General features: G+C 44.2%; 1 protein-coding gene across 43 annotated transcripts in view; it reads left to right on the plus strand.

The window, feature by feature from the left end:
* Positions 1–26,362, plus strand: part of PLEKHA7 (pleckstrin homology domain containing A7) — a 218,193-nt gene that overhangs the window by 111,682 nt on the left and 80,149 nt on the right. For 29 of the 43 annotated variants that reach the window (XR_011995085.1, XR_011995086.1, XM_072725486.1 and 26 more), the window contains one exon: positions 16,272–16,355. Coding sequence is in view for 33 of the 43 variants with exons in the window: in XM_072725486.1 (XP_072581587.1) it covers positions 16,272–16,355 (84 nt within the window). In the remaining 10 variants the exon portion in view is untranslated. Of the gene's footprint in view, positions 1–6,368; positions 6,814–7,030; positions 7,205–16,271; positions 16,356–22,503; positions 22,942–26,362 lie in introns of those variants that run through there. The other 14 variants (XM_026008190.2, XM_072725507.1, XM_072725509.1 and 11 more) reach the window with 5 other exon arrangements.

The raw sequence follows: 26,362 nt of genomic DNA on the forward strand, positions 1-26,362 counted from the left end.
AGTTCTACCATGTTGGCCTTCAGGGAACAAATCAAATTACTCTTCTTTATGATAGCCCTGCAGAGATGATGAGTGTGGTCCTGTGCCCTGAATCTTCCCAGACCATAAAACTCCTGTTCCTTTAGCGATGTGTTTTTGACCCATTGGTTGCCCTTCCCAGTCCTGGCTTATCTCTCTCCAGCTTTTCACTCTCTGATTAGTTTTTTCTTCCCTTATTTTTTCTTTTATTTTTAAAAAGATTTTTAAGGCAGAGACACAGGGAGAGGAAGAAGCAGGCTCCATGCAGGGATCCCGACGTGGGACTCGATCCCAGGTCTCCAGGATCATGCCCCGGGCCGAAGGCAGGCGCCAAACGGCTAAGCCACCCAGGGATCCCCCTCTTCCCTTATTTTGGACTAGTAAGTGAGTTCCAAGGCCCTACTAGCTTTGCGACAGCTTTTCCATACTGTTGACTAGTTGGTTTTGTATTTAATCAAAGCCATTAAACAAATACAGATTCTGCATTATTTCCTAGAGCGGCCATAACAAGTTATACAGACTTGATGGCTTAAAACATCAGAAGCTTATCCTTATAGCTCTGGAGGCCAGAAGCCTGAAATCAAAGCATCAGCAGTATTGGGTCCTTCTGAAGGCTCTGAGGGAGAATCTGTTCCATACTTCTCTCTCTGCTTTTGGCGGCTGCTGACAATTCTTGACATTCCTTGGCTTGTAGATGTTTCACTTTAGTCTTTGCCTCTGTCTGCACATGGCCTTCTCTCCTGTGCATACTTTATATACCACTTGAATCCAGACAATGGCTCTGGACTTCTGTGCAAGGTCTTTTGACAAGATACAAGGATTCCCAGCTCTAAAATGTAGCTTTCAGGGTGCCTGGGTGGCTCAGTCAGTTGGGTGTTGGCCTTTGGCTCAGGTCATGAGCCCAGGGTTCTGGGATGGAGCCCTGCATCAGGCTCCCTGCTCAGAGGGGAGTCTGCTTTTCCCTCTCCTCTGCTGCTCCCCCTGCTTGTGCTCTTTCTCTCTGTCAAATAAATAAAATGTTTTTTAAAAATCTATTTTTCATATTTGTTAGTGGATATTAGTAACTGAAAGATGATTTTGTTTAAGGCGGGAAATTTTTAGAACAGGGTATGATGTTTTTTCATAATTCTTGTTTTCAGGAAGCTAGTGTTAATTTACAGTAAGTAATTATGATGACCTTGAGCAATTCTCTAGCCTTCTCAGACCTCCATTTCCTCGTTTGTAAAACAGATTGGATGAGGCAAGCTCTGTGTCATTTTTAGCTCTAAAGCTCTTAATACTGTGATTTCTGGAAAGCATCACCCTTTGTGATAAAATGTTTCAAGCTGGCTTAATAAACTAACTGAAAATGAATAACTCTTGACTAAGAAGACAGATTATGATTCATGAATCTGAAAATCTGAAAAACTCTACCCTTTTGTTCACCTTTGACAGGATGTAGAGACTAAGCTGCTTGTTACACATTCCTACCTTCTTCTTGGTTACTCATATAGTATAATATACTATGGGATTTGCATCTATTTGGTTCCCAAATATTTGTTACATGAATGAATGAATATACTTATGTTACATACCATTATTGGGAGCAAGTAATGCAGTATCATTCTAGTCTTATCATCTAGTAAGTTTGGGCTTTTTAAGATTCCTCCTGAAAATAATAATAATTATAATATTAAAGGCTCCACGCCCTCCATGAGGCTTGAACTCACAGCCCTGAGAGCAAGAGTCGCATGTTCCGCTAAGCCAGGCAACCCCGCCCTCGAATATTATTTTTAGAAGATGGTGACAATGTTTCAATGTTGGTTTCTGTAGCAGTTTCCTTATCTGTGATGTGGGTGACTGTTGAGGACTGGACTCCAGGCCCTGTGCTCTAAACACCACAGCAAAATGTGTATTTTTTTTTTTTTTCAGATTGGGGGAGGTCTGTGGCCTTGTCCCAGGCAGCACTTGGTAAGATGCTTTTCTGTTGCGGGAGCCCTACCTGCTGTTAGTGGCCTTGTGGGTGTCCATAATGGGCTGCAGCCACTGGCACCTCTCTTCCTTTGGATTCTCTAGGGACCTTTGTTGGCAATGCCTCTCTGGGCTTTTCACTTTGTGGAAGAAATAGTCGGCTGGCTGTCCTGGATCTTACCTTTTTAGGAGTCCCTTCAGGGAAGGCTAAGGATGAGTCCATTTGCCATTATTATTAGGAAGATTCTTCTCAGTTTTGTTGTTGTTGTTGTTGTTGTTGTTTGTGTAGAGAGAGAGAAACATTTTGTGGCCTATTTTTGCCATTTTCTTTTAGTTATATTTTAGAATATATTTTACTTAAACTCAATTTGCCAACATATAGTATAACACCCAGTGAGTTCTTACTCTTCTACAAGAAATCCTTATTCTTTAAAACCAAGCTCCTCACTGGGTGTTATACTATATGTAGGCAAATTGAACTTCAGTAAAAACAAGGAAAAAAAACAGGGCTTCTTCTTTAAAGGAAGATCTTAAAAAAATAAATAAAATAAATAAAGGAAGATCTTCTCCACAATCAGTGGTGGTGATACAAAATTGGTTGCAAACTCAGTGTTTATAGAGGCTTAATGGATAACAAAAAAAGCAGACTGTGTTTATGCTCTCCAATTTGTTTTTGGAATACTTGGCCTACTCTGTTTATCTTTGATTTCTCCCATTCTGGTTGAGCTATGGTTATAAAGAAGTTGCTTTCCTGTAGGAAAATTAGAAATATAGGTGTGATGATAAATAGCACTAAGTGTACATTCTCAACATTGGGAAGCACTAGGGAGTGATGGGGACTGCAGTGAACTAGAAGGACCATTCCACCTCTTGTGGGGGCCCAGTGCTGCCCCCACTTTGGTTTTTCCAAAGCAAGCTAGATTTTTATATGAAATGTTTCTGTTTTCAAACTTTGGTTCAATTTAAAAACTCTGTGTGGCTCAAATAAAACTCATTTTGGGAACAGATTGGTTTGCATGTCATCAATTTTAAACCTCTCATATGTGTTTGGGCAGATTGACCAGGCTCCCACATCATCTCTGTCTATAGATTGGTCTGATTTAGGGGTTCTAAGGAAGCTGTGATGTGGAGACATTGCTATGCCCATCCTTGCATATGGATATGTGGGAATCCAAGATATGTAAAGTCAAAAGAAAGTTATAGGATAATATGTACAGGCCAGCCCAGGTGGCTCAGCAGTTTAGTGCTGCCTTCAGCCCAGGGCGTGACCCTGGAGATCCAGGATCGAGTCCCACATCAGGTTCCCTGTGAGGAGCCTGCTTCTCCCTCTGCCTGGGTCTCTGCCTCTCTTTCTCTCTGTATCTCCCATGAATAAATAAATAAAATCTTAAAAAAAGAATAATATGTACAGTTTTATTCTAGTTATGTATTTTTTCTAAAAAAAAAAAAGATGTGTATATAAAATTTAAAATACATAAAAGCTTCACAAAGGCAAAAAAAAAAAAAAAAAAGGATACTTGGGTGGCTAAGTGGTTGAAGGACTTCCTTTGGCTCAAGTCATGATCCCAGGACGGGTTCTGGGATCGAGTCCCATATCAGGTTCCCCACAGGGAACCTGCTGTGTCTCTTCCTTTCTCTCTCTGTCATGAATAAATAAATAAAATCTTAAAAAAAAAAAAAAAAACAACTGGTAAAGGTATTGCTTCTGAGATTGACACTGAATTGGTGGCAAGAAAGGGAACTTCTGCATTTTTACTCTCTGTAATACAGAGTAATTTTGAAAGGTAAAATGAAAAGAGTCGTTGGGATGTATAATTGCTGCATAAAGAATGTGAGCCTTCAGTGCTGACAGTGTTGAGGACGGATGGAAGCAGTGTGGCCCAGAGTGATCAGAAAGGGATGTTGGAAAGAGAAGGGGCCTTGATGGTTGGGTGGAATCTATTAGGGAAGAGGACAGCAGCAGCTGAAGCTTCCTACCACTCAGGAATAGGAAAGCATGTGTCTTGGGGACTGGGGGGAACAGGTACATTTGCAGGAGCTGTGGGTAGGGGGAAGTGCTGAGAAGGATGCTTTAGCAGTGAAGGAGGGTGGTGTATGGCAGGAAGCAATGGAATGTTTGCTGTGCTCCAGCATGATCCATCTGGCAACAAGGACAAGGGAGCTTGTAGGCAGAGCCAGAGGGTAGGAGCCTTTCATGTGGCCTCTTCTGGCTTCCTTGGTAGCTGCCACGGGTCCCTGCTAGGGTGTTGCCTGGTGAATGGGGTTTATATCTATATACCTGATGAATAAGCTCATGGCACTTTCTATTCCTTCACTCCCAAGAGTGTGGGCTTTGGAAGCTTGCCCACCTCTGCTGCTGCTTGTTGTGGTTCCTATACCTCTGAAGTCAGCATGTCCCTCCCGACATTTTGGAGGTTCTGTAGAACGACTGGCCATTGACTAAAGTGTAGCCGCTAAGAACAGTTCCATACTTTGGAATCAGGTAGTAGTTCAGGGCTTGAATTCTGACCTTGCCACTTACTGGTTATGTGGTCATGGGATGGCACTTGACCCCTTTGGGCTTCGACACTCTCTGTGCAAAATGGAGATGATACAATTTACCTTCTAGGATTGTTGTATCTGGCAGATTGATACCTAACACATAGATGTGCCTGCCTTTACTTTTATATTATGGTCCCCACTCTGGCTTGTAGTTATGTATCTATATTATTTATGTTTAACATATGAAATATATACTTATCTGTAACTGTTTATGAGTATATCAGTCTACGTTGTTGGATTGTAAGCTCCTATGCAGTGGGGATAATATGTTCTAATCGTTGTTTTACTTCAAAGCACTCAGAGTGCTAAGGACATAGTAGGGCTAAATAAATTTTGGATGAGTGGAGTCTGTGTTCTTTAACCTACTCCAATCTTTACAGCAATCGACTTGTGATTGATTAGGATGTGTCTATAAGTGTGGGCATATCTCCTATGCAATAGTTAAAACAAGTTTTGTCAAGCTGAATGCCTTTATTAGGATGATTATCAGGATGGCTCATGAGTCACTTATTACTTAATTCCACTGTGGTACATCTATAGTTTGTGGGCCTTGATGTTCCTACAATTTAGGAGGTCTTTAAAATCATATAAGATTGTGGAAGGCATGTATACACAGTACTAGGGCCTTAGAAGGTGCATTTGGAAGTGAGAGGTACTAATGCTTGAGCTTCATTAGTTTCAAGTAAACCATCTCTGTGTTTAAAGATTTGCAGAACACTCACTATAGGCAGTAGTAGGAGTTATGAAGAATAAGGAGATTTTTAAAAAAAGTTTTATATGTTTATTTGAGAGATAGCAAGGGAACACAATCTGGGACAAGCAGACTCCTCACTGAGCAGGGAGCCTGATTCGAGGTTCAACCCCAGGACCCTGAGATCATGACCTGAGCTGAAGGCAGACACTTAACTGACTGAGCCACTCAGGTGCCCCGGATAAGATTTCTAAAGTGGAAAAGATGGTGGTAATCAATACAGGTTTTAGTAAAACCATCATTCCAAGAAGACTCAGAAGAAAATCCTCTGTATGTTTTTTTTTTTTTCGTTACACAAATATATATTGAGCACCTACTGTGTGCCAGGCACTATGTACACATTGGAACATAGCTTTGAAAACCAAAGTCCTTGTCCCGTGGAGCTTATATTTCAAGTGGCCGCCTGTGTCATGACTTATAGACCTACTTAGATTGCAGTAAAGAGCCACAGTGCTGATCTGAGGCTGTGGCAGTAAAGGCACGTTGATGCCTTAGTTTCCCTTTCTGACTCCTCTTCCTTCTCCTCTCCAGGTCTGTTCTTTTTTTTTTTTTTTTCTTTTTAAAGATTTTATGTATTCATGAGAGACGCAGAGAGAGGGGCAGAGATATAGGCAGAGGGAGAAGCAGGCTCCCTGTGGGGAGGTTGATGGGGTACTCAATCCCAGGACCTCAGGATCACCCCCTGAGCCAAAGGCAGATGCTCAACCACTGAGCCACCCAGGTGCTCCTCCAGGCCTGTTCTGAGAGGGAGAGCCACATGGTTAAATCTATGCTAAGAGGACCTGAGCCATCCCAAGCAGTGATGAAAGAATCATAGCCGGGTTCCCTGAGGGTGTGGGGATGGTGGCTTGGGACTGCTCAGGCACTTCCCTGCCCTTGCCCATGGGACAAGAGTGATAAAGAAGCTATCACTTTCCCACTGAAGGCTCTGTTTTAGGGTCAATTTCAGCCACGAAGGTAGCACAGCAAAACTGAGGGAGCAATTCATTCAGACTCCAGAGCCAGTAAATGGAGGTGTTTCCTATGTCCTGCTTCCAGAGGAGTAGCCAGGCTCACTGTCTCCCAAGAAGAACAGCAGGATCAGGAGACGTGAAGCGCCTGCCTCACTGTTTACCACCAGCCAGTGTTCTGCCTGGCCGCAGCAGCAGGGCAATGACTCAGAGCTGGAGCCCTGTTCCTTGTGTTGTTGCCAGATTTTGCAGGGGGGGGGTGTTGGGGGAAGAGGGAGAATGAATGAGTAGGAGCAAGTGGCTGCTGGATTCGTAACACCTTCAGAAGCAGCTGCTGGAGAACCGAAATTGAGAGTAGGCGGGCTGTGAGCCTCCGCCTCACCTCTGCAGGCAGCTGGGGCCTCCTTCCCTGTCTGACCGGAACCCGAGCTTTCATAAGGGCTGGGTCTGGGGAAGAAGACACAGTCCTTCTGAACATGGAGCTCACAGAGAGAGTGAACGTGTCTGCCGCCTTTCCCGGTGAGATTGGGAGAGCAGGTTAGTCCTGTACGGGTTTCACCGGGACTCTGTTCACTGCGATGGATTTTGATTCATGAAAGTCAGGTAATGACCAGAGGGAGTTTTTGATGGCTTGGTTGGGAGTGCCTGCAGTTAAAAAATAAAACCAAAAAAACCCCAACACCAGATGATCCAATTTAATTGAGAATAAATAGGACAAAAGTATCATTAACTTCACCTCCCCGATGTCATTACAAAGGATTTTCTGTTGGCTAGCGAGATTGGGGAGGACAGCATTCTGTCCCGTTCCTTTGTGTTTCAGTTATGTGTAGTGTTGTTCTGGTTCAGTCTGCGGCTCGGGCAGTAGTCAGAGATGAACCTCAGCGTCTCGGGATGTTGTGGTTGGAGGATCCCTACAATATCACCTGATCTGCACGTCTCATCTTACACTTGAACCCAACTTACTGAAGAGTATTAAACAGAAGTACAGAACCAGGTACTCTCTGAGGTCGACAATGTTTCCTGGGAAGCTTTAAAACTTACATAGAGTGCGCATCCCCGACTCAGCGCAGCTTGCTAGGGAGGCTGTTTTTCTTGGGCTGTGCTTTCTGAACACTGGGTCTTGATCTGGTGAGGGACCGAAGTGGGGCTGAAGGCAGGCGCCTACTGATCTGAAGTACTTTGCCTGGCAGGCAAGTTCTTTAAATAGAAGTTTAAACTGGAGGCTGAGTGTAGTGCCTCAATTCAAACAGAAAAAACTGTGTTCTTGAGCCGCTGTCCTACAGCGTTTGCAACATGGAGAAAGGCAAAGCAACTGGATTAGTGTGGAGTTTTAGAGCTAGCAAAAGAAAAACTATAACAGGCGCTAAACGTGGAGTGCCGCGTGCTAGGCCCGTTATCAGTACTTTCAAAAACAATCTGGCAGGATTGGAATTGTATTCTCTTTTTTCAGATAAAGACACCATTCAAGGGTCAGTAACTCCTTCAAGGTTGTGCACCACCAAGTGTGCAGCAGAGCTGTGGTTTGGACTGTGATCTGTAATGTCTCTGTATAACAGCTTGGGGTTCATGCTTGGCAGGCTTCATGTGGCCAATGCACTGGACAGATGAGGAAACCAAGACCCAGAGAGGCTGAGTGTTTGCCTGGGGGGTGTGGAATTGGCAGTAACAATGCTGGTACGTTGGCTCCTAGTACATTGCTTCTCAGCCAACTTTCTTAAAAAAAAAAAAAAAAAAAAAAAAAAAAAAAGCAGGAGGCTATTAGTTTTGGTTCCCTTATTCTATCAGGGGTTTGGCTTTAATCTTTTCGTGGTTCTTGACGTCCTGTGAAGTCAAAATTAAAACTCCCTATTAACCATGTAGGAATCCTAAGTGCTGGGACCCCATGTGGGAGCTCAGGAAGAAGGCAATTCTTTCCTATGGGTTACTGGGTCAGAAGAAGTAATTTATGAAATGAGTTGGCCACTGAGTAGGTCTGAAAACATCTGGAACGCCTAATGAAATATAGAGCTTTTCAAATCATGCTGGAAGACTTTAGTCCATTAAATCCAGAGTTTGGACCTTGAGTACTTGTTTGGAAGTTCTAGCAGGGGAGCGCAGCTACTCATATACCCTTGACTGAAGAATGGTCCTCCTCCAACGGGGTGGTCATCCTCTTTGAGTGCGCAGCTTTGGGACGCACATGAAACGGTGAGGGAGGAAGGGGACACCCGCCTAGCCAGCCAGATCAGCTGAATCAACCCTGGCGATCAGTGGGGTGACAGATGTCACAGCCAGATCCCCCTCACATCCAAATCCAGAGTTTGGAAAGAACAGTTCTCTTTGTAAGATATGCAAGCTTTGAGTTTGCTTGGTTAATTTTGTGAGTCCTTTATGCCCAGCTCTGTCTCTGCCAGGCTCTGCCCCTTTAGCCCCTTTAGCACCTTTGGATGAGGATAACAACAGGTACTGACTGACCCTTCAAGTGGTCTGGGGTTTGGCTGGATTTCAGCGTGTCTGCTTAGTTGGGTGTGTGAGTGAAAGCCAGGGGTGGACAGTGTGGGCATGGGGAAAGCCATTCCTTGGTCTGTGCCATGCTCCTCAGGGCTGCTAAGTCTCCAGCCTGCATGGAGGAACCTTTAGTAGGCCTACAGACCCCTCTCTCCCCCACATTCTCTGGGGGAAGCATGGCAGGTTGGGTTGCTGTGATCAGAAAATGAGGTGGGTTCTGCACAGCCTGTCTCTGAAAGTGATGTGTTTGTGAACTCAGGCTATTGAGATAAAGGAGTTCAGGTGCCTGCTCCATGGGTATCACTGCTCTGTGTAGCAGGAGATACATGAGAAATAAGTGAATCACGGCTCCCAGCCCTCCAGGAACTTAGGCTCTCACTGGAGGGAGAGAGAGAGGGGGAGGAGAACAAACACACATGAAATAAATAGAGAGCAATATAACAGCATATAATCAGTCACCAAATTGTAGGTTTCATACCAAATATTTTCCCAGTTCACAAAAGGGAGATACAGGTGATGTTTGTATTATCCTCCTGTGTGTTTTTAATCACTCAGTAATTTCCTCTTGGGTGTTTGCATTCCATTCTTTGATTCTCTCTGTTGAGTGTATTAACCTCCTTTGCGGGGGTGGGGGGTTTGCAGGGAGGGCTAATTTCTCCAAATTATATTGTAACACAGTTGGGAGAGAGCCAATGATGAAGTGTTCTTGGCAGGTTGGTGTCTCATCCTTCTTTCCTTTGTCACTAAGAGCAGAAGCCACTGCCCCCTGATGGCTTATGACCCTTTAGATGATCTCTTTGTTACTTTTGCCCAGACTTCTGTAGGGTTAGCTAGCCTATTTGGAGGCGTGGCCTCACTTTAAGGTAGGACTTGCCATAGTCATTTCTCGTTCATTCATTCAGCAAATGTAATAGTGCCAGACACTGGTATAGGCCAATGAGGGCAGTGAAAAGACAGACACGGTCCTGGCTCTCCTGCAATACACATATTAGGGAGACTGACAGTAGTCAAAACACATAAGTAAGAGAAATGATAGTAATAAATAAAATAGGGTGTCATGATATCAAGTGACTGAAGCCTATCTCAGTGGGTGATTGGGAAGGGCTCTGAGATGGTCATGATTGTGCCAAGGTCTGATTGATAAGAGGCCAGTTATGAGAGTATGAGGAAAAGAGCTTCCAGGCAGAAAGGCTAGCTAGTACAAAGGTTGTGAAATGGGGAAGACCTTGGTGTTCAAAGGAGTAGAAGGAGGCCATGTGGCTGGGATGAGAAAGGAGGAGAGAAGACATCCATTGTACGAGAAGGTGATGCAGCTGGTCAGGGGTTAAATTACCTAGGGTCAAGCCAAAGTAAAGAGCTTGCATTTTACTCTGTGATGTGGAAGTGTTGTTGGGTTTAAAGGAAGAACGTGACATGATTTAATATCCATTTGAAGAGACCCATCAGGGTTCCAGTGAGGCGAGTGGGTGGTACAAAGGCCAGGGTAGAAGCAGAAAGAGCAGTTAGGCTGTTGCAGTATCTTATTTAGAGATGATAGGGTGCTGGCTGTAGAACTGGAGAGAAGTGAGCACATTCAGAGATGTCTTGTAGATAGAGGCACCAGGACTTGTTAACATAGTGTGTGTGTAGGTTAAGGTAGAGCAGGGAATGGAGAGCGACTCCCAGGTTGCTGGATAGTGATGCTGTTAATGAATAGGGAAGACTGGAGAAGGAATATTGGGTGTGTGGGAGTGGGGGGAAGAGGCTTATCCTATTTTTTGCTCTGTCAAAATGTGGATTCCTGTTAGTCATTGCCGTGCTCAAGGCATGTGTTCAGGTTCAGCAAATGTCACCTGAGTACCTTCAGTATGCCAGGCGTTGTGCGAGGTTCTTTTATGTGTGTCTCTCATTTATCCTCACAGCAACTTGTTGGAAGGTTATTATTACTCTTCCCTGTTTACAAATGGGAGAACTGAGACTCTGAGAGGTGAGGTGGCTTGCTGTGGTTTGAACACAGGTCTTCTGACCATGGGGCTCATGGGCAGGCATTGAAGGAGGCTGGTTAGTGCAGTGTTGATGGCTTTCACTTGGAGAGAGGATGGGGACCCTATGTTGGCTCATCAAGGCCCAATTCCCATGATTTCTGAAGAAGGGCCTATCAGAGTAATGCCCACGTGCAATGAGCTGTTGAAAATCTTGAAATTTTCAAAATAGTGCAAGCTCTAAAGACCATTTCAGTAAGATTCTCAGTCCCTTTAGGAAATGCCACATGAAAAACAGTGGCGCTTTGTACTAAACGAGCAATTTTATAAAAGTTTTGAATAAAATAAAGGGACCTTGGAAATGTTGAAAGAAGGTAACGATGCTGCTTCCACCTTTGGTTGTCACTTCTTTACTCTGTGGCCCAAGTAGGAACTGAAGAAGAGAGGGAAGCAATTTCCTGTGTTCTTGGAGTTTCAGTTACCAATTTGGGGACCTAAGTAGGAACATTATTAGGTTACCCACAGTCCTTGGTTTTCTTGAGACACTGGGATTTAGAACAAAGACAGTAAGTGCCTTAACAAGCCTGGAGGCAGTACTGAATGTTCATCAGGCCTGCAAGGTGACACTCTTACGGTATTCGAGGAGCCACACTGAGGAGCCAGAGGGGCCAGGGTGGCAGCTGCTGCTGAGCATACCAATGAGAAGAGCCTTGATAGAGTCCCTCCTTAGGCTTTCAGGCTGGATACTTTTCTTACATTTTAAGTGGTTTCTTCCCTTTATAGCTGGGCCAGATAAGAACTCATGCTGACTGCGCGGATTTGTCTAACGCTCCGCATACCAATACCACCACTGTCAGAAAAACCAGATTTATCAGGGTGCTGTGACCTCCACTCTTGAGCACCATTCACATAACTGCAGAACTTCTTGCTATACCAAAAGAAATTGCCATGTTAAGTAATTGGAACCTTTATGTTTAACCGACCAGAGTCTCACTGCTCACATTATGGTCAAAATCTATAGGAATGGAAGATTAATCTTGCAAAAATGCTGCAAGAAACTGTAGGACCTGTTTACATTTTGACCAGTCTTGTCAGTGGTTGTAGGTAGGCTCTTCCTTCTATTGAGGTCAAATCGATTTCCACTTCTCCCTGGTACTCACTCTGTCCTCCTGTCACATCTCTCGTGTTTGCGGTTGGATGTCTTTAGGGCCTAACCTAAGTCCTCCCAGGCTCAGGGCTTGTGAAGACGTGCTTATTTATGTGAATGGTTACCTATGGCCCGCCTTCCTTGGGTGATCCTTCCCTGTAACCTTCTGCACGTCCTTCTCCTCTCCCAGGTGAGACTGGCTGCCATTCAACTTAGAGGGGCTGCTCTTAGGAGGAAGAGCAGGATCTGAGAATAAAGCCTTGCTTGTGTTTTACCTCATTTACCAAGTTACTTTCTCAGTAGCCTGGAGAGAGACAGAAGCCCTAGTATAGAGGAAAGAGAGTTTCTGTGCTCCCTTGGAACCGGCCACCTGGCTCCCAGCCGGGCCATCTCCATCACTACCAAGGAGCAAGGTGGCAATTCAGGTTTAAGAACAGGTATTTCAGGGGATTTGTCTGTGCCTGCTAAATGTGCCTTGAGACAGGGTGATAGGACATGAGATTCTTCATGGATTTTAGAAAATCAGGAAATGGAGCAGGGTGGGGGCTTTGGGACTGAGGTCAGGGACAGCAGGTAAAGTCAGAGGACTTTGCAATCTCCAGATGGGTGTGGGGATCCAGCATTTACTATGCAGCCTTTGTTTGGTGTGAGGGTGAGCTTAGCATAATGGTAGGAGACCAGAAGGGTGGTGGTGTGCAGGAATGCAGGACCTGACTGTCCTTGTAGGCAAGTCATCTACCCTTCTTGGATCTCACTTTCCTCACCTGTGGTCTGGTATGATGAAACACAGGCTGCCATACTGGGTATTTGGCAAGACTGAATTTATTAACCCAAGTACCTAACATTTCTTTTGCTCAAAAAGTGCTGAACCAGAAACTCTGCAAGTTGGGCAAGTTTGATCAGAAATGATCATATTTTAAGACCTCAGTGTTCAAGAGGTACATTCTGGTTTCTATCTTTTCTCAATGTAGGAGTCCTTTTTTCCCCCCTTTAATTTAGTGTTCCAGTAACATCATATAACCCAGATCATCAGTTTTCTTATGTGTAACACGGGAATAAAAATATCAGCTCTCCCTACCTCAGAGGATACTTGGGAGGTTAAGATATGATGATGAATGTGACCATACTTAAAGCTTCATGGAAATTCAGGAAATGGTAGTGGTAATACTGTGGTTGATAACTTTTTTTGGCAAGGAGGACAGCATCTATATTAGGGAAGAAAGGTTAGGGATATGCCTCTAGGTCTGATCGAATGACAGCTATATTTTTGTCCACTTAAAAAAAAATCTGTTTTTTAATGTTAGAATGTAAAACATTCTAACTCATCTTACTGTCTAAACCTTTCAGGTTAGGATTAATTTACCCGAGATTCTGGACTTATTTAAGCTGATACATGTTGGGTATGGGGAGCCCAGGAGTACCTCTCAAGGTCATGCAATGTATATGAAGTGGTTGCTGGATGCTGGATGCTACTGCTCCAGGCATATAGAAGATTCGCTTTTTGTACATATCAGAGATTCTCCTGGCTGACCTTGGATTAGGATCAAAGGCTTTTTGGGGGTGCTGCTGAGTGCTACACAGGTGTTGTCATTCAGAGCTTTGGTTCTGGGCACAACTGAAGGAGGGAGGTGTAGAGGGAGAGAGGGAGTAGCAGTGGATGATGGTGCTGTTTTTTTGATGCTTTGTCTTTAGGGATTTCGGGTCATAGCCAGGAACCTGTCAGCCCTGTAGACTCTGTAGGAGTCTGAGGGAAGGGGACAGCAGGTTATCATGCAAAGAGCATCTAATCTAGAAATAGAAGACCAGAATTTATGCCCCAGTCTTATCATTTATTGATGAATTTATCTTAAGTCACTTAACCTCTCTGAGCCATTTCCTCATTGATAAAATGGGGGTCGATGGTGGTTAATAGCTAAGACGTATAAGGAAAGGTTATAGAGTCCTTGAGAGGTAAGGGTGGATGGTGGTATCGTTGCTTTGTTGTTATTCTCATTATGAGCAGGGCATTTTTTTTTCCCTCCAGGTGGAAATGAGGCAGGCTTAGAATTTGTGTTTTCAAGATTCCCTGGTGAATGGAAGTGACTCTCTAAAAGGAACTGAGTATTAGAGAAAAGAGAAAGAAAGAAAAAAAGAAGCTGGGTATAATTAAAGCCAACCCTTTGGACATGGTGCAGAGATTTCTGGACCAGATGTTGCCAGGCTCTGCTTTTTATCCTTATCTAGATGCCCATGCCTTAACTGCTTTCTTGTGAAGACCAGGCTGCTGTCTGCCAGATGGAGTCCTGGGATTCCAAGGGCTTGCTTCAAACCTGGAGCTGGGGATTTGGAAGCTAGAGTGGTTGGGAGGGGTGAAAGGGTGATGGGGGTGGTGCACATCACAGAGCCATCAGCAACCTGGTCTGATGGCTCTGACGGCTTCACATGTGGCTTATTAGCAGTCAGGCTGCTCCAAACTCAATGCCAGCTCATCCCAGACATCAGAACACAGGACACTCTGGCCAGGCCCCAGGGCAAGTAAGATAAACTTAGTAGATATAGAGAGTTTTTTCTTTTTTAACCTTTGTTACTATGCTCATTAAACATACTAATCTCTGGGAGTGGCCCCATGCTCAGTTTGGAGATGGGATAATACTTTAGCAAAATGAGATGATATATTGACTCTGACAGTGAAAGCATGTTAACCATCTGTAGTAGGAGCCTTAAAAATGAGTGTGCCCTTTGATTAAGTAATTTTACCTTTGGGACCTTAACCCAAGGAAATAATTTGAATTGCGGGAGCAGTCTGTACTAATAGATGTATAGTGCACCCAAAAATGTCCAGCATTAGAAGAATGGAAATCTTTCTAGAATGTAAGCAAGGGGAAAGAACTTTTTATTCATTCTGTATCTCTAGCATCTAAAGTAGGACCTGGCACACTGAATGGCCAATGAATGTTTTTTAAATAGTTGCAGTTTTATCCATAGGATAAAACGATTACAAGTTTCATTGGCTATCTGGAAGTAGAGCATTCCAGTGAAACTTGTAAGACAGAATGATGTAAGGAAACAGCGATGACCATAATTTATATGGAAAAATTTTGGAGCATGCCAAGAACCCCCAAAATAACCTCTTAGGCTTTTCTGATTAATCTTAGGACATGTTTTGTTAATAGATGCACAAAATAAATCGAGATGAAACACAGTTGCTCACAGACCCAGTTCAAAGCTAAGACAGCTTGATGCTGAGATGCTGGTGTAGTTCCCAGGTAGGGAGCTTGGCGGTGCCACTCGCTGCTCTGGAGTGCACTGCCTCTATGAGGACTCCCTAGGATGCAAATGCTTTTCAACCTTTTTTTGTAAAAGTGAAAATTCTCTTCACATTTTTTTCAGTTAGTGAAAACAGGTGCTAGTGTAGGTCTTTCCTAAAAATGTAGCGGCATAACTTGAACTTCCAAAAGGTGGGAGACACCTGGATTCAGCTATTGCAAATGAAGAAGTCTTAGAGACAGGAAATTTTCCATGTGAATAGGATGTGAAAAAGGCAGGAGACAGATTTATAAATGCAGGAAAATCATAATTTTTTAGTAGAAGGAAATAATAATTAGGGAAGGAGAAGATACTCAGGTATAGGTGGTGAGATCATGGGTGACGTTTTTTTCTTCTTATATTTTCAAAAATTTCTAAAAGGACTAATTTTTGAATGGGGAAAACACTTTAATATAAATCATACTCTTGGGGGGAAAAAGGACATTAGGTTTGTTTATTCCTCAAGCAAACCAGCAGCCTCCAGAGCCTTCTCCTCCTTCCTTTCAAAGAACCCAGGCAGGCAGCCTTTGTGAATACACAAAACACCTACACACTTTGGTTGTGTCTGTCAGCTTGGCCTGGAAGCTGATCCCTCCTAACTTCAAAAGGATGATAGAAACTCCACGGTGTTGAAATTGTGCAGGTCATGTTGCAGAGACATGCCCATACATTTACATCCCATCATTGAAGTGAAGGCATATTGTAGTAGGGAGAAGAATTTTAAGAAGATAGATTTTTCTGGGTGGGTGGTTAATTCTTGGAATTCTTTCCCTGGTTCATGGTTTTGGGAAGCTGTTGAAAGTGCCGTCTGCTTTCCTTCATTCTTGTTTTAGCTCATGCCATCTTAAAGTGACTTGTTACTGAGCCATTGGGTTTGTTGGAGTAAGTACTTCATGGAATGTCTCTCTCAGATGCAGTGGTCTCTTGCAGCCATTCTTTCCTAGAATTAAAATCCTTTCATCTTAGGTTGGCTGTGGCACCTGAGCTGAAAGTTCTTGTTTTTTTAAATGCAGCTGGGGCTTGACAGATTAAATGTGTCTCCGAAGAAAGGCCCACTCTCTCACTCTGGGAGGAATCTGTGATGATCAGGGGTCCTCAGACATTACTGACCTGTTGTTGTGTCTGCAAGCCTTTCCATTCACATGACTTCTCATTCATTATCTCTCTTTCTTTCTCTTTAGCCATAACCAACAGACCACAGCATTCAGGCATCCTGTGAGTGGGCAGTTTTCTCCGGAAAATAGTGAATTTATTCTTCAAGAAGAGTAAGTACTTCTGTATATTCTCCTTTTCCAAGCAGAGTTTTGGAGCTTAAAGGCATTTGGTCACAACAAAGCTTGTTAGACTATTTTCTCTCCCAGATAGAGGGACTTAGAGTGGGTTGGTTGATCCAAAGTGGAATGCAAGAATTTTGTTTTTCAATCTCTGGACTTCTCTCAGTGGGAAGATGTGGAAGTGTGGAGATGATACAGGTTTGTGCTGTGATTGATACTGTCAGAGCCTCTTACAAACTCCTTTTCCCCTGAATGAAAGTCCCCCTCCCTGGCCCCCAGTATCATCTAACACACTAGCTGTGCTCTAAGAGGACCCACTCATTTGGAGTGAAAGTGCCTTAAATACAGTCTCACACCAAGCTGAACCAGTCTTCCTCAAGTTAAGAGTCCAAGCCCAGGGCTTTGAAGGGAGGAGGGCTGTGGCACCCATTGTCCCTGAACATCTGGAGTTCTTTGTACTTGTTTTTACCAATGTGGGGACTTTCTTGCTCCTCATTCCTATTTCAGCAGAGCCCCTGGGCTGCTAAGACTAAGTTATACCACCTAGGGCTTGTCTACTTAAAAATGCAGGTACAGCCCAAGCAGGGTGTGGTGTTCTGCAGGAATGAAGGCAGAGAAGTGTATGCAAGTGGCTCTGTTTCTTTCTGCTCATCTGAGACAGTTCTATTTAAGAAAATAATTCTGTTTGAGACATTAATAGAGACGTTGGCTTTTTCTCCCCCTTCATATCATTCTTAGACCATCTAGACCAAATATCTGAAAGTAATCAATATTTATATTTTCACAGCATTTCCCTCCCTCAGTATATGTACTTTAAATTTTCTATTATGGAAAATTTCAAACCTGTACAAAAAGGAGAAAGATAAGGCAATAAGTCTAACGTATTCATCTCCCATCTTCAACAATTTCTAAAACATGGATGATTTTATTTCACCTATAGCTTCCCTCTCACCATATAGGTTATTTTGAAGCAAATTCCAAACGTCATTTCGTTCCTACAGTATTTTCACCGTAGAATCGTTATTATCTTACAAAACTTTTAAAACTGGAAACCTATAATTATGACACTAACATTCCTTACATGTTTTTTTTTTCTGTGCTGGGGGTTTTTACATGCATATCTCATTTAACACGACAATCCCAAGAAGTAGACCATCACCATTTTAGAGATTAAGATACTAAGACTCAAAGAAGTAAGGTCACTTGCTCAAAGTTGCATGGCTAGAAGCAGAAAAAGCCAAGATATCCCCCTGCTTGATCTCTTCAGGCAGGGGTAACCCTTGCCCCTAGTCAGAGGCTACTTGCTAAATTATTTTTGATGTGGTGGTCCCATGGGTCATGATGCCAGACTAGGGTTGGGGGTCTGACTTTGAAAGCATTAGTACTGGGCAGCCCCGGTGGCGCAGCGGTTTAGCGCCACCTGCAGCCTAGGGCATGATCCCGGAGACCTGGGATCGAGTCCCATGTCGGGCTTCCTGCATGGAGTCTGCTTCTCCCTCTGTCTGTGTCTCTGTCTCTCTGTCTGTGTCTCTGTCTCTCTGAATAAATAAATAAATCTTAAAAAAGAAAAAAAAAGAAAAAAATGAAAGCATTAGTACTATTAGAAAGTGGATGGAAGGTAAAGATTGTTTTGTCTTCTACATAGAGGTAGAACTGCTATGTAAAGACAGATCCAGAATGTGGATTCTCTACATTCCAACTTGAAATGAGCTTGTTTATAGAATCCTGAAGGTCAGAAGCTCTTGGGAGGTCAGCGAGTTCAGCCCCCTTCCTTACACATCCTAAAGACATGGCTGCCTGTCATTTATAAAGGTCTGGGTAGAGAATCCATTAGAACACCTATCTTGGGAAGTTACCAACTTTAATAAAAGCTTCTAGAGAAATGCAGACTTCCCATCACTAAACACCATTGTCTTTACACACTTCCTTTCTCTCACTGTTAAGACTTTGTTCCTGGCCACTTCTGAGAAGACAGCCTCTTTTATCCTCCCAAAATATCTTTGTAGGTAATCTCAATACCATCCAGTGTCCAAGAAAAAGATATTCCTTTATTTTTTCAAGGGTCACTTTTCCCCCTCTACATTTTCTGGATGTCATAAGGACTGCTTGCTTGTCTCCGGTGGTGGGTGCAATGTCTGGGTGACCAGACATTCCTTGAAGCAGGCGGAATGTGCTTTAGGCATTGAGAGGAAGGGAAGATTCCTATGAGCTGATGTGGTGATCCCTGCATTCACTCATTAAGTATTAAGTGCCTATATTGTGTCAGGGGCTGTGTTGCACCCTGCAGTGACAGCAGCAAGCAAGACGAATGTAGTCCTGTCTGTGAAAAGCTTATAGTTGAGTAGAGAAGATAAATAAACAAGAGCTCACAAATGGGATAAATGTTCTTGGTTAAAAAAAAACCAACAACATAGGGTTCAATGGGAGTTGATAAAAGAGAGTTCTAACCTGGCTTAGGGAATCAAGGGAGGCTTCTCCGTCCTGGGAAAGGATGTTGTTTAAATTGAGATCTGTCCAGTCAAAGTGTCTCAACCTGGGCAAAGGTCTAGAGGGGGAAGAGGGTAGAGCATGGGGGATCTATACCAGTTGAGTCAGAATGAAAAATGAGGCACACCAGATGGACTCTGGAGATATTTGGGAGGTAGAATTGACAGGACTAGGTGATTGATTGGCTGTGATGGGGATGAAAGAGAGGGAAGACTTTCTTGAAGTGTCTGGCTCTAAATTAGAGGAAGGGGGGATTTAGATAAGTGAAGATAAGTGCACGTGTGTGCGTGGGTTGTAGCTGAGAGAAGTGTGACCAGCCTTGGTGGGGTCAGAGAGCAAGAGGGACTGACTTACGGAGGAGGTTTGTGAAGGGGAGTAAGAAGATAAGGTTGGAGAGGGAGATACAGCCAGTTATCTAAATTGCTTCCTCCTGAAATACACCCAGATTTACCCCCAGATTTACCCCTGGCTCTGGATGGTGAGTGAGGCATGATTTCACCTCATAGAAACCCAGTTTTAAAAAATGTGCCAACAAGTACTTGGTTTGTTCCTTTAGAGGAGCTTAATTTTTTTGTGTAGTGTGTTACATGGTGAGGAAAGAAGACTGAGATGACCATTCCTGTGTCCTTTACACATCAGTTCTCAGGTTAATGTGGTGAGTGAGAAACTCGCTCTTTTCTTTTTCTTCTCTAAGGAGTATCTTTTAAGGCCACATGGACTTCTCTTGCTAGAGCCTCCACTCTAGGTTCTTTAAGTGAATAGTTCCATAGCAGTGGTCTTCAGGATGGTCTCTGAACCAGCATCACCTGGGAGTCTGTTAGAGATGCAATTCTTTTTTAAAAAAATTATTTTAAAAAGATTTTATTTATTTATTCATGAGACAGACAGAGGCGGGGGGGGGGTAGAGACATAGGCGAGGGAGAAGCAGGTTCCATTCAGGAAGCCTGATGTGAGACTCGATCCCGGAACTCTGGGATCAGGCCCTGAGCCAAAGGCAGACGCTCAACCACTGAGCCACCCGGGCATCCCCCTAGAGATGCAATTCTTGAGCCCCACCCCAGACTTACTAAATCAGCCACTCTGGAGGTATAACCTGTATTTTAAGAAGCCTTCAGGTGGTTCTAATTCAGGTAAAATAACAACCACTGATTTAGACAACTTGCTGTTTTCATCCCTCTTAAATTACTCCAAGATTCTTCCTTTCATCCTTAAATCTTCTATAGATACCCAACATTCTCTGGGCTGTGGTGACAATCTTAGATGGATTTTAGTGGAATAATCTTGGGCTCCTTCTTGTGTGGGAAAAAACCCAAATCAGTCTCCATGGTGACTTCCTTTAGAGCATTGCTGTGTGAACAGATAATACATCTACCCCACTGTTGCCAGGTGGGGCTTACCTGAGCTGCTTGGTAGAACAGGTGCATGCCTACCAAAAGACTTCCCACCTTACAGATTGGAAGCATGGGGAAGAGAAATAATGTGAAAGCTATGATCAGTAGGTCCAGAGGACACGAGCTCTGAGTATTCTAGTTTCTGTGTCAGTAATACAGAATCAGCCAGGATCGGCTAGGGTCTGCCGTGGTAACAACAACAAATGAAATCTCACTGAAATAAAAAAATTAAGTTTGTTTCTCACTTAAAAAGATTTATTTACTTGTTTTTTTTTAAATTTACTTATTTGAAAGACAGAGTGCACAGAGAAGGACAGGGTAAGGGAGAGAAGCAGACTCTGCTAAGCACGGAGCCTAATTTGGGGCTGGACCCTAAGATCATGACTTGAGCCGAAATCAAGAGTTAGATGCTTGATCAACTGAGCCACCCAGGTGCCTCTATTTCTCCCTTTTGCTCCATGACCATCACAGGTCACCTCAGGGATTCTGCTTTGTCATTTTTATTGAGGGATGGTCCATCTCTGTGCTTCCATGATTGCCATAGCTAAGACCAAGGGAACTTGGTGAATAAACCAAGTCACATGACTTTCCCTAACTTCATGGGGCCAGGGAAGCGCATTTCTACTATGCACCTGGGAAGACCATCCAAAATATTTATTGGCCGGTACTGATCACTATACTTAATAATCCACAGTCCCGATTTATTAAGGGAAGTAGGACCTTTTTTTTATTTTTAAAGATTTTATTTATTCATGAAAGACAGAGACCTAGGCAGAGGGATAAGCAGGCTCCCTGTGGAGACGTGGGGGATTTGATCCCAGGACCTTGGGATCATGGCCTGAGCCAAAGGCAGATATCTGCTCAACCACTGAGCCACTAAGGTGCCCTGGGAAGTAGGATCTTTTGAGTCTATCACTGACAAGCATCTTCTGCATGATTAGAGGGTTTGATTTCTCATTTCACCTTTTCTGTTACATGATCTAGTTCTTTGATGAAATTATCAATACAGGTGGATATCAGTCAACATGTTCTACAGTCTTGTTTCCCAGGGGACACTTCTGTATACCCAAGCCAACAGGCCTATGGGACTACCACTTGGAAGAGTTAATATAAGTTCAGGCTGCATTAGTAAAAATACAACATATGGAGAAAGGAGGACGATAGTTCTGGTATATCATGGTGTGTGTGGACCACTTCATTCATTCCAAGTTTATGGAGCATCAAGGATATGCTAAGCTCCAAACACTTTGATGTGGGTACTAAGTTTGAAGAGGGATATTGAGCAATTGAGATTGCTCATTGGCTTGTGATCTTTCATGTTTAGTCTGCAGGAGAGATGATGAAGGAGGATGTGCTATAAGTCTTTGAGAAGGATTGGCAGGTGGGAGTGGGAGTGGGGTATATTTATTGTATGGCTGCCAAGGCAAGCAGTGAGGAAGAGTTCTAGGCAGGCAAATTTTAGCTCAGTTCATAATTTTCTGGGAAAACAATTTCCCGACATCCCTTGTTTCAGGATCTAGAATTTCAACTTTAACATTAAATGAAGTAATCTATCTCCTAGAATAAGAGTTGGCTTTTTCCATTAATAATGTTATTATCTTTATAGTGAACACTTAGAGCCCCTACTATGTATTACTGGGTATTTTTTTAAGTGGTTTACACTTATTAATTTAATTTCTACAACCATCTTATGAGGAAGATGCCATTATAGTCATGGATACTGAGGCCCAGAGAGGTTAAGAGTCTTGCCAAAAGCCACACAGCTTGTAAGTGGCAATTAGGATTTGAATCGAGATAGTCGGGCCCCAGATGCTGTACCTCCAACCACTCCAGTACTGTCTCACGTTAGAGTGGTCTTAAGGAGACAATCTTCTTCCTTGGCTGTCCTTAAATGTTAATGTGCCAACTAAGTAGGCTAGAGATGTTGATTCTATCTGCAGTAATGAAATTCGATCTAATAACTTCATCCTTGCATGAAGGATTCCAAGTCTCCTTAGTAGTCTTTTCTCCAGAAGATATTCTCAGGCTTTTCTACAGAGCTTCATTTCCAGTGACTGATATTTGAGTTCCTCCTCTTCAGCCTCTTCCTGATTCCCCATGATGTTCTTGAACTGGGAGCTTGTAGTTTCCTTTGTGGCTTAACAGGCCACACATAGGGGGCCCTCCTGAAGAGATGACCTGGCACAAGGGACTTCCAGGCTGTGGTTCTGGTGGGGGGGGGGGGGCTATGCACAGGAGCACTTTCTCCTCTGAGCCGGGCTGTCCAGGAAGCCGCTGACAGCCGCCTCCGCAGCTCTCTCGGAAGAGGAGAGAAGCATTCCGGAGCTGTGACGCCGGCAGCTGATTGACAGCAGGCTGTGTACACCGATCCCCAGGCTCTGTCAAGCATTTGATGTTGAGGTGGGGCCTACTTGAGAGAGAGTATGTGCTCTGGAAGTTCAGAAGTCTGCTGCTGTGCTCAGAAGCCAGCTGTAAGGCACCACAAATCTCCTAGATTCCTAAACCTGGAGGAGACCCTTGCCTGGCTTGCCTCTCCTAGCATCCTCTTGAGGTTAGCTTGGTTCCTTCCACTGGAGTGGAAGGAAAGTGGCCCCCTTTTTTCTCATTGGATTGTTTGGAAAAGAACTGTAAATTGGAATTGCCTGGAATGTTATGAATGGTGTTTGGAGGATACCCCTTAAAAAGATATCTTGCTGAAGGTAAGAATTACCTTCCTGACCTTTGATTTCAGGGGTTCATTTTGCAGTAGCAGAGCAGGACTCTCCAAGGCATATGCAGATTATAGGCCTTGGGGGTGGGCTATCTCCTGCTGCTAGGAGAGAGGGAGGCTGACTCCTGTTTCTCCTGCAGTTACAAGTTGGTAAAAATTTGCAGTGAGAGATGAAGAGCACAGGGTGGGGGTGGGGGCGGGCGGGGATACACTGCAACTCTGTGCCTGGAGGAGTCTGTCTTGTAGTTCATCTACTGCGCCCTGGACTGTGTGGCTGACATAACCAGCACCTTGTCTCTCCAGCCTGGCAGTCTGGGGCTAGCTTTGCCTGTTGCATTTGGTTGCCATGGCAGCAGGAAAATGAGGAAAAATGGAAACATCTGGCAAGCAGATGCAGAAACTTGACTGTTCAGTTTTCCTTCCTGGTCTAGGAGACAGCATTTGTGACAGTCACAGGTAGGGAAGAGGTGGTGCTGTTGTCTGCAGTTCATTCAAACCCCTGGGTGTTGACTTGGCATTGGCGTTGATGTCTCCAAGGGCACTGGCATTGGAGATGCGACCGTTGCCACACGGCAGTCTGTGTGGGGTGAAGATGCTGCAGTAGTGGCTCTGCTGTGTGTGGAAGGGAAGCTGCTGCTTGCAAACAGTCATTTTATTTTTTTCCTGTGACTTCTCCCTCTCCTCCTCCTCTTCTACCTCCCTGGTCTGGGAAGCACTGAGCTCTCCATTAGAAAGTGAGGGGAGTGGCTACCTGGTAAGCCTGGGAGAGCTGAGAGGCTAGAGGAGGGCTTGCAGATGGCTCCAGTTAGCATTGTAGCATCTCTGAAATAGCAAAGCAGAGGTGGAAGGAACAGGAGAGGTCAAGGTTTGGTTCTTCCCCAGCACAGAATGAGGCATGGGGCGTGGATAGGGGACAGTGGAAGAGGCCGGTCCAAGGTCATATGACTGAGAACATAGGAGCATCTGAGTTCAGAGCAATGCTGAGATTGGGGGCAGGGAGCCCATGGGGCTCACTGGACTATTTTCATGCCAGGTGAGGGGTGCTCTTTGGGTGCTCTTTGGGCTGCTTTCCAGCTCCTGAGGGATGGGGTGGGGTGGGGCACTGGAGCCTTTATTCTAGAGAGGAGTTGGGGTGGGGGAGGAGCAGGAACACCGAAAGCCATAGTTGAGTAACAAGGCCACACTCATTGAATGAAAACCCCTGTCAGACAGCCTCCTCCCGGGTGTTGGGAGTATACAGTGAGCGTCGGCTGTCTGTCTGTCTCTGAGAGGAGGGGATGTGGAGGTGTCTGCCTGCTTGGGACAAGAACTTTCTTTTATTCCTGCTTTTCATTGTGCATTGCTTTTCCCAAACTCCTTAGGTGGTGAGTGTGAGCACTTTAAAAAATCTGCTGGTTGTTATCGAGTGTGCCTCTTCTCATATACTCTCCTCCTATGATATTAATTCTGGATGAGCTCTCTGTGTAGAATCCTTGAGGAGAGAGCATGAATTTGGGGGCCTGTGTTTTCCAAGAATTGATAGGACACAATGATGTCTTTTCAATAAGGGATTCCCAAGTCCCCATAGCTTTCTGTCCTCCTGTGGAAAGAATCTGAGCCTGGTCCCCCAGCCACAGGTTTATTACATTTCGAAGGAGCCCCACCAGACACGGTGCTTATAGGGGCATTTCTAGGAAATGATTGTTTATATGTTAGTTGTTTGGCATCTTGAACTTTCTGGAGAGAAGTGCCTTGGAAATAAAAATAGAGTGTACCTGAGATTTAAATTCTGGGGTCTCCACTTGTAATAGTTGTAACAATGTTTTTCATTTAGGGCAGTGCCATGGTTTTCAAAATGTCGTTTGAATCCACACAACCATCTTGTGAGGTGAGAGTAGTTTTCACCCATTTTGCAAAAATGTTGACTGAGGCCCAGAGAAATGTGATTTGTGAAGAAGTGGCTAAACTGCAGAGTTTTGTTGAGACCCAGTTATCCCGGGCTCCTGGTCTTTCCACCACCCTAGGATCCTCTTGGTTTGGGGCTAGGTCTTGGGGCTGAGAAGAGCAGGAAAAGTCTGCTTCTGTCACACCCTGGGACTTGCCATGAGATGGTGTCTCTGTGGAAAAACCCAGGTTTTGGAGTCCAGCTTCTGTCTCCGGCAAGTTATTAATCTCAGTCTCAGTTTTCTCATTTACAAAATGGATACGGTAAAACTGGCGTTTTAGGGGTGAGTGGAACAATGAATGCTAAGTGCCTGGCACGCAGTAGGTGTTGGACAAGTCCTGCCCAGTCCCTCTGGTTGCTTGACCTTGTGTACTGACCCTAAGGGTTACTAATTCTTGGCTTGGTGACCTACCTATTAAGACAATGATAGGGTAGGGTCTTGCTGTGATCCCGCTTCAGCTTGCTTCTGTTCCTGATGTTGACCAAAAGGCAGCTGAGCATCCCATTAGCCAAACTCCTCTACATTCAGACCCAACTGAAAAAATGACTTCTGAATTTATAACCTCCCTCTTATTACCTCTGTCAATGTTATATGCATTTGCTCCTGGGTATGTAAGTAGCAGAAGCAGTTCCTTCTATAGAGGGGGAAATTGAGGGACAGAGAAAGTGATTTCCTGTCCAGGCTCACTTGACACATCCTTCAGGAGGTTTAGAGTAGGATGAAGTCACTTTCCTACTAGGCTTCTCCAGACTGATTTTTGTCTAGTCCTAACTTCTTTTGTTCATTTCAGCTGGGAGGCAGTTGAGTTAAAACTCTAGCTCACTGTTTTGAACTTCAGCCCACACCCCTCCAGCAAAATAATCAGCATTCATGTAGCCCAAGCCAAGGAAAGAGACGTCTTTGTTCAAATCATCCCACTGTACTTTGGGAATCCAGAAACCTGGCAAACAGGCTTTTAAGTTAATAGATTTTATTTAATGACACCAAGAGTCTGCCTTCCCATAGCGTGTGCAGGTGTTTTGGTGTCTCTCCTGGGAGTCTGTGACTCATGTGCCTCAGGGCATGCTGTTGACTGAACCACCTTTCACAGCGGCTCAGCTCAGGGGCACAGGCTCTTCTCTGGGGGAGAGGATGGATCATGAGTGAAACCTGTCAGGAGTATACTTCAGTCTGAGGAGTGGAGGCTAAGTCAGTGTCCACCCCACCAGGCCCTTAAGGAGGGAACATGTCTGTTAGATGATTCTTTCAGTATCGTCTGTCTTCAGGAAGCTATACCCATAACACTGGTGATAGTCCCATTGTTCAGAACAGTGTGGTAAACGACCTCCAGAACTTTCCAGAGCCAGCTTTTTAGCCAAGTGAGAAAATTGGTTTCGAAACTTTGTTTTGTTTTATTTGGGTTTCTTTTTTAGGGCGGCGGGGTGGGTAGGTAGGTAGAGGGGCAGATGGAGAGAGAGAGACAGACAGACAGAGATTCTTAAGCAG

The sequence above is a fragment of the Vulpes vulpes genome, chromosome 11 (assembly GCF_048418805.1).
Source record: "Vulpes vulpes isolate BD-2025 chromosome 11, VulVul3, whole genome shotgun sequence".
NCBI classification, from domain to species: domain Eukaryota; kingdom Metazoa; phylum Chordata; class Mammalia; order Carnivora; family Canidae; genus Vulpes; species Vulpes vulpes.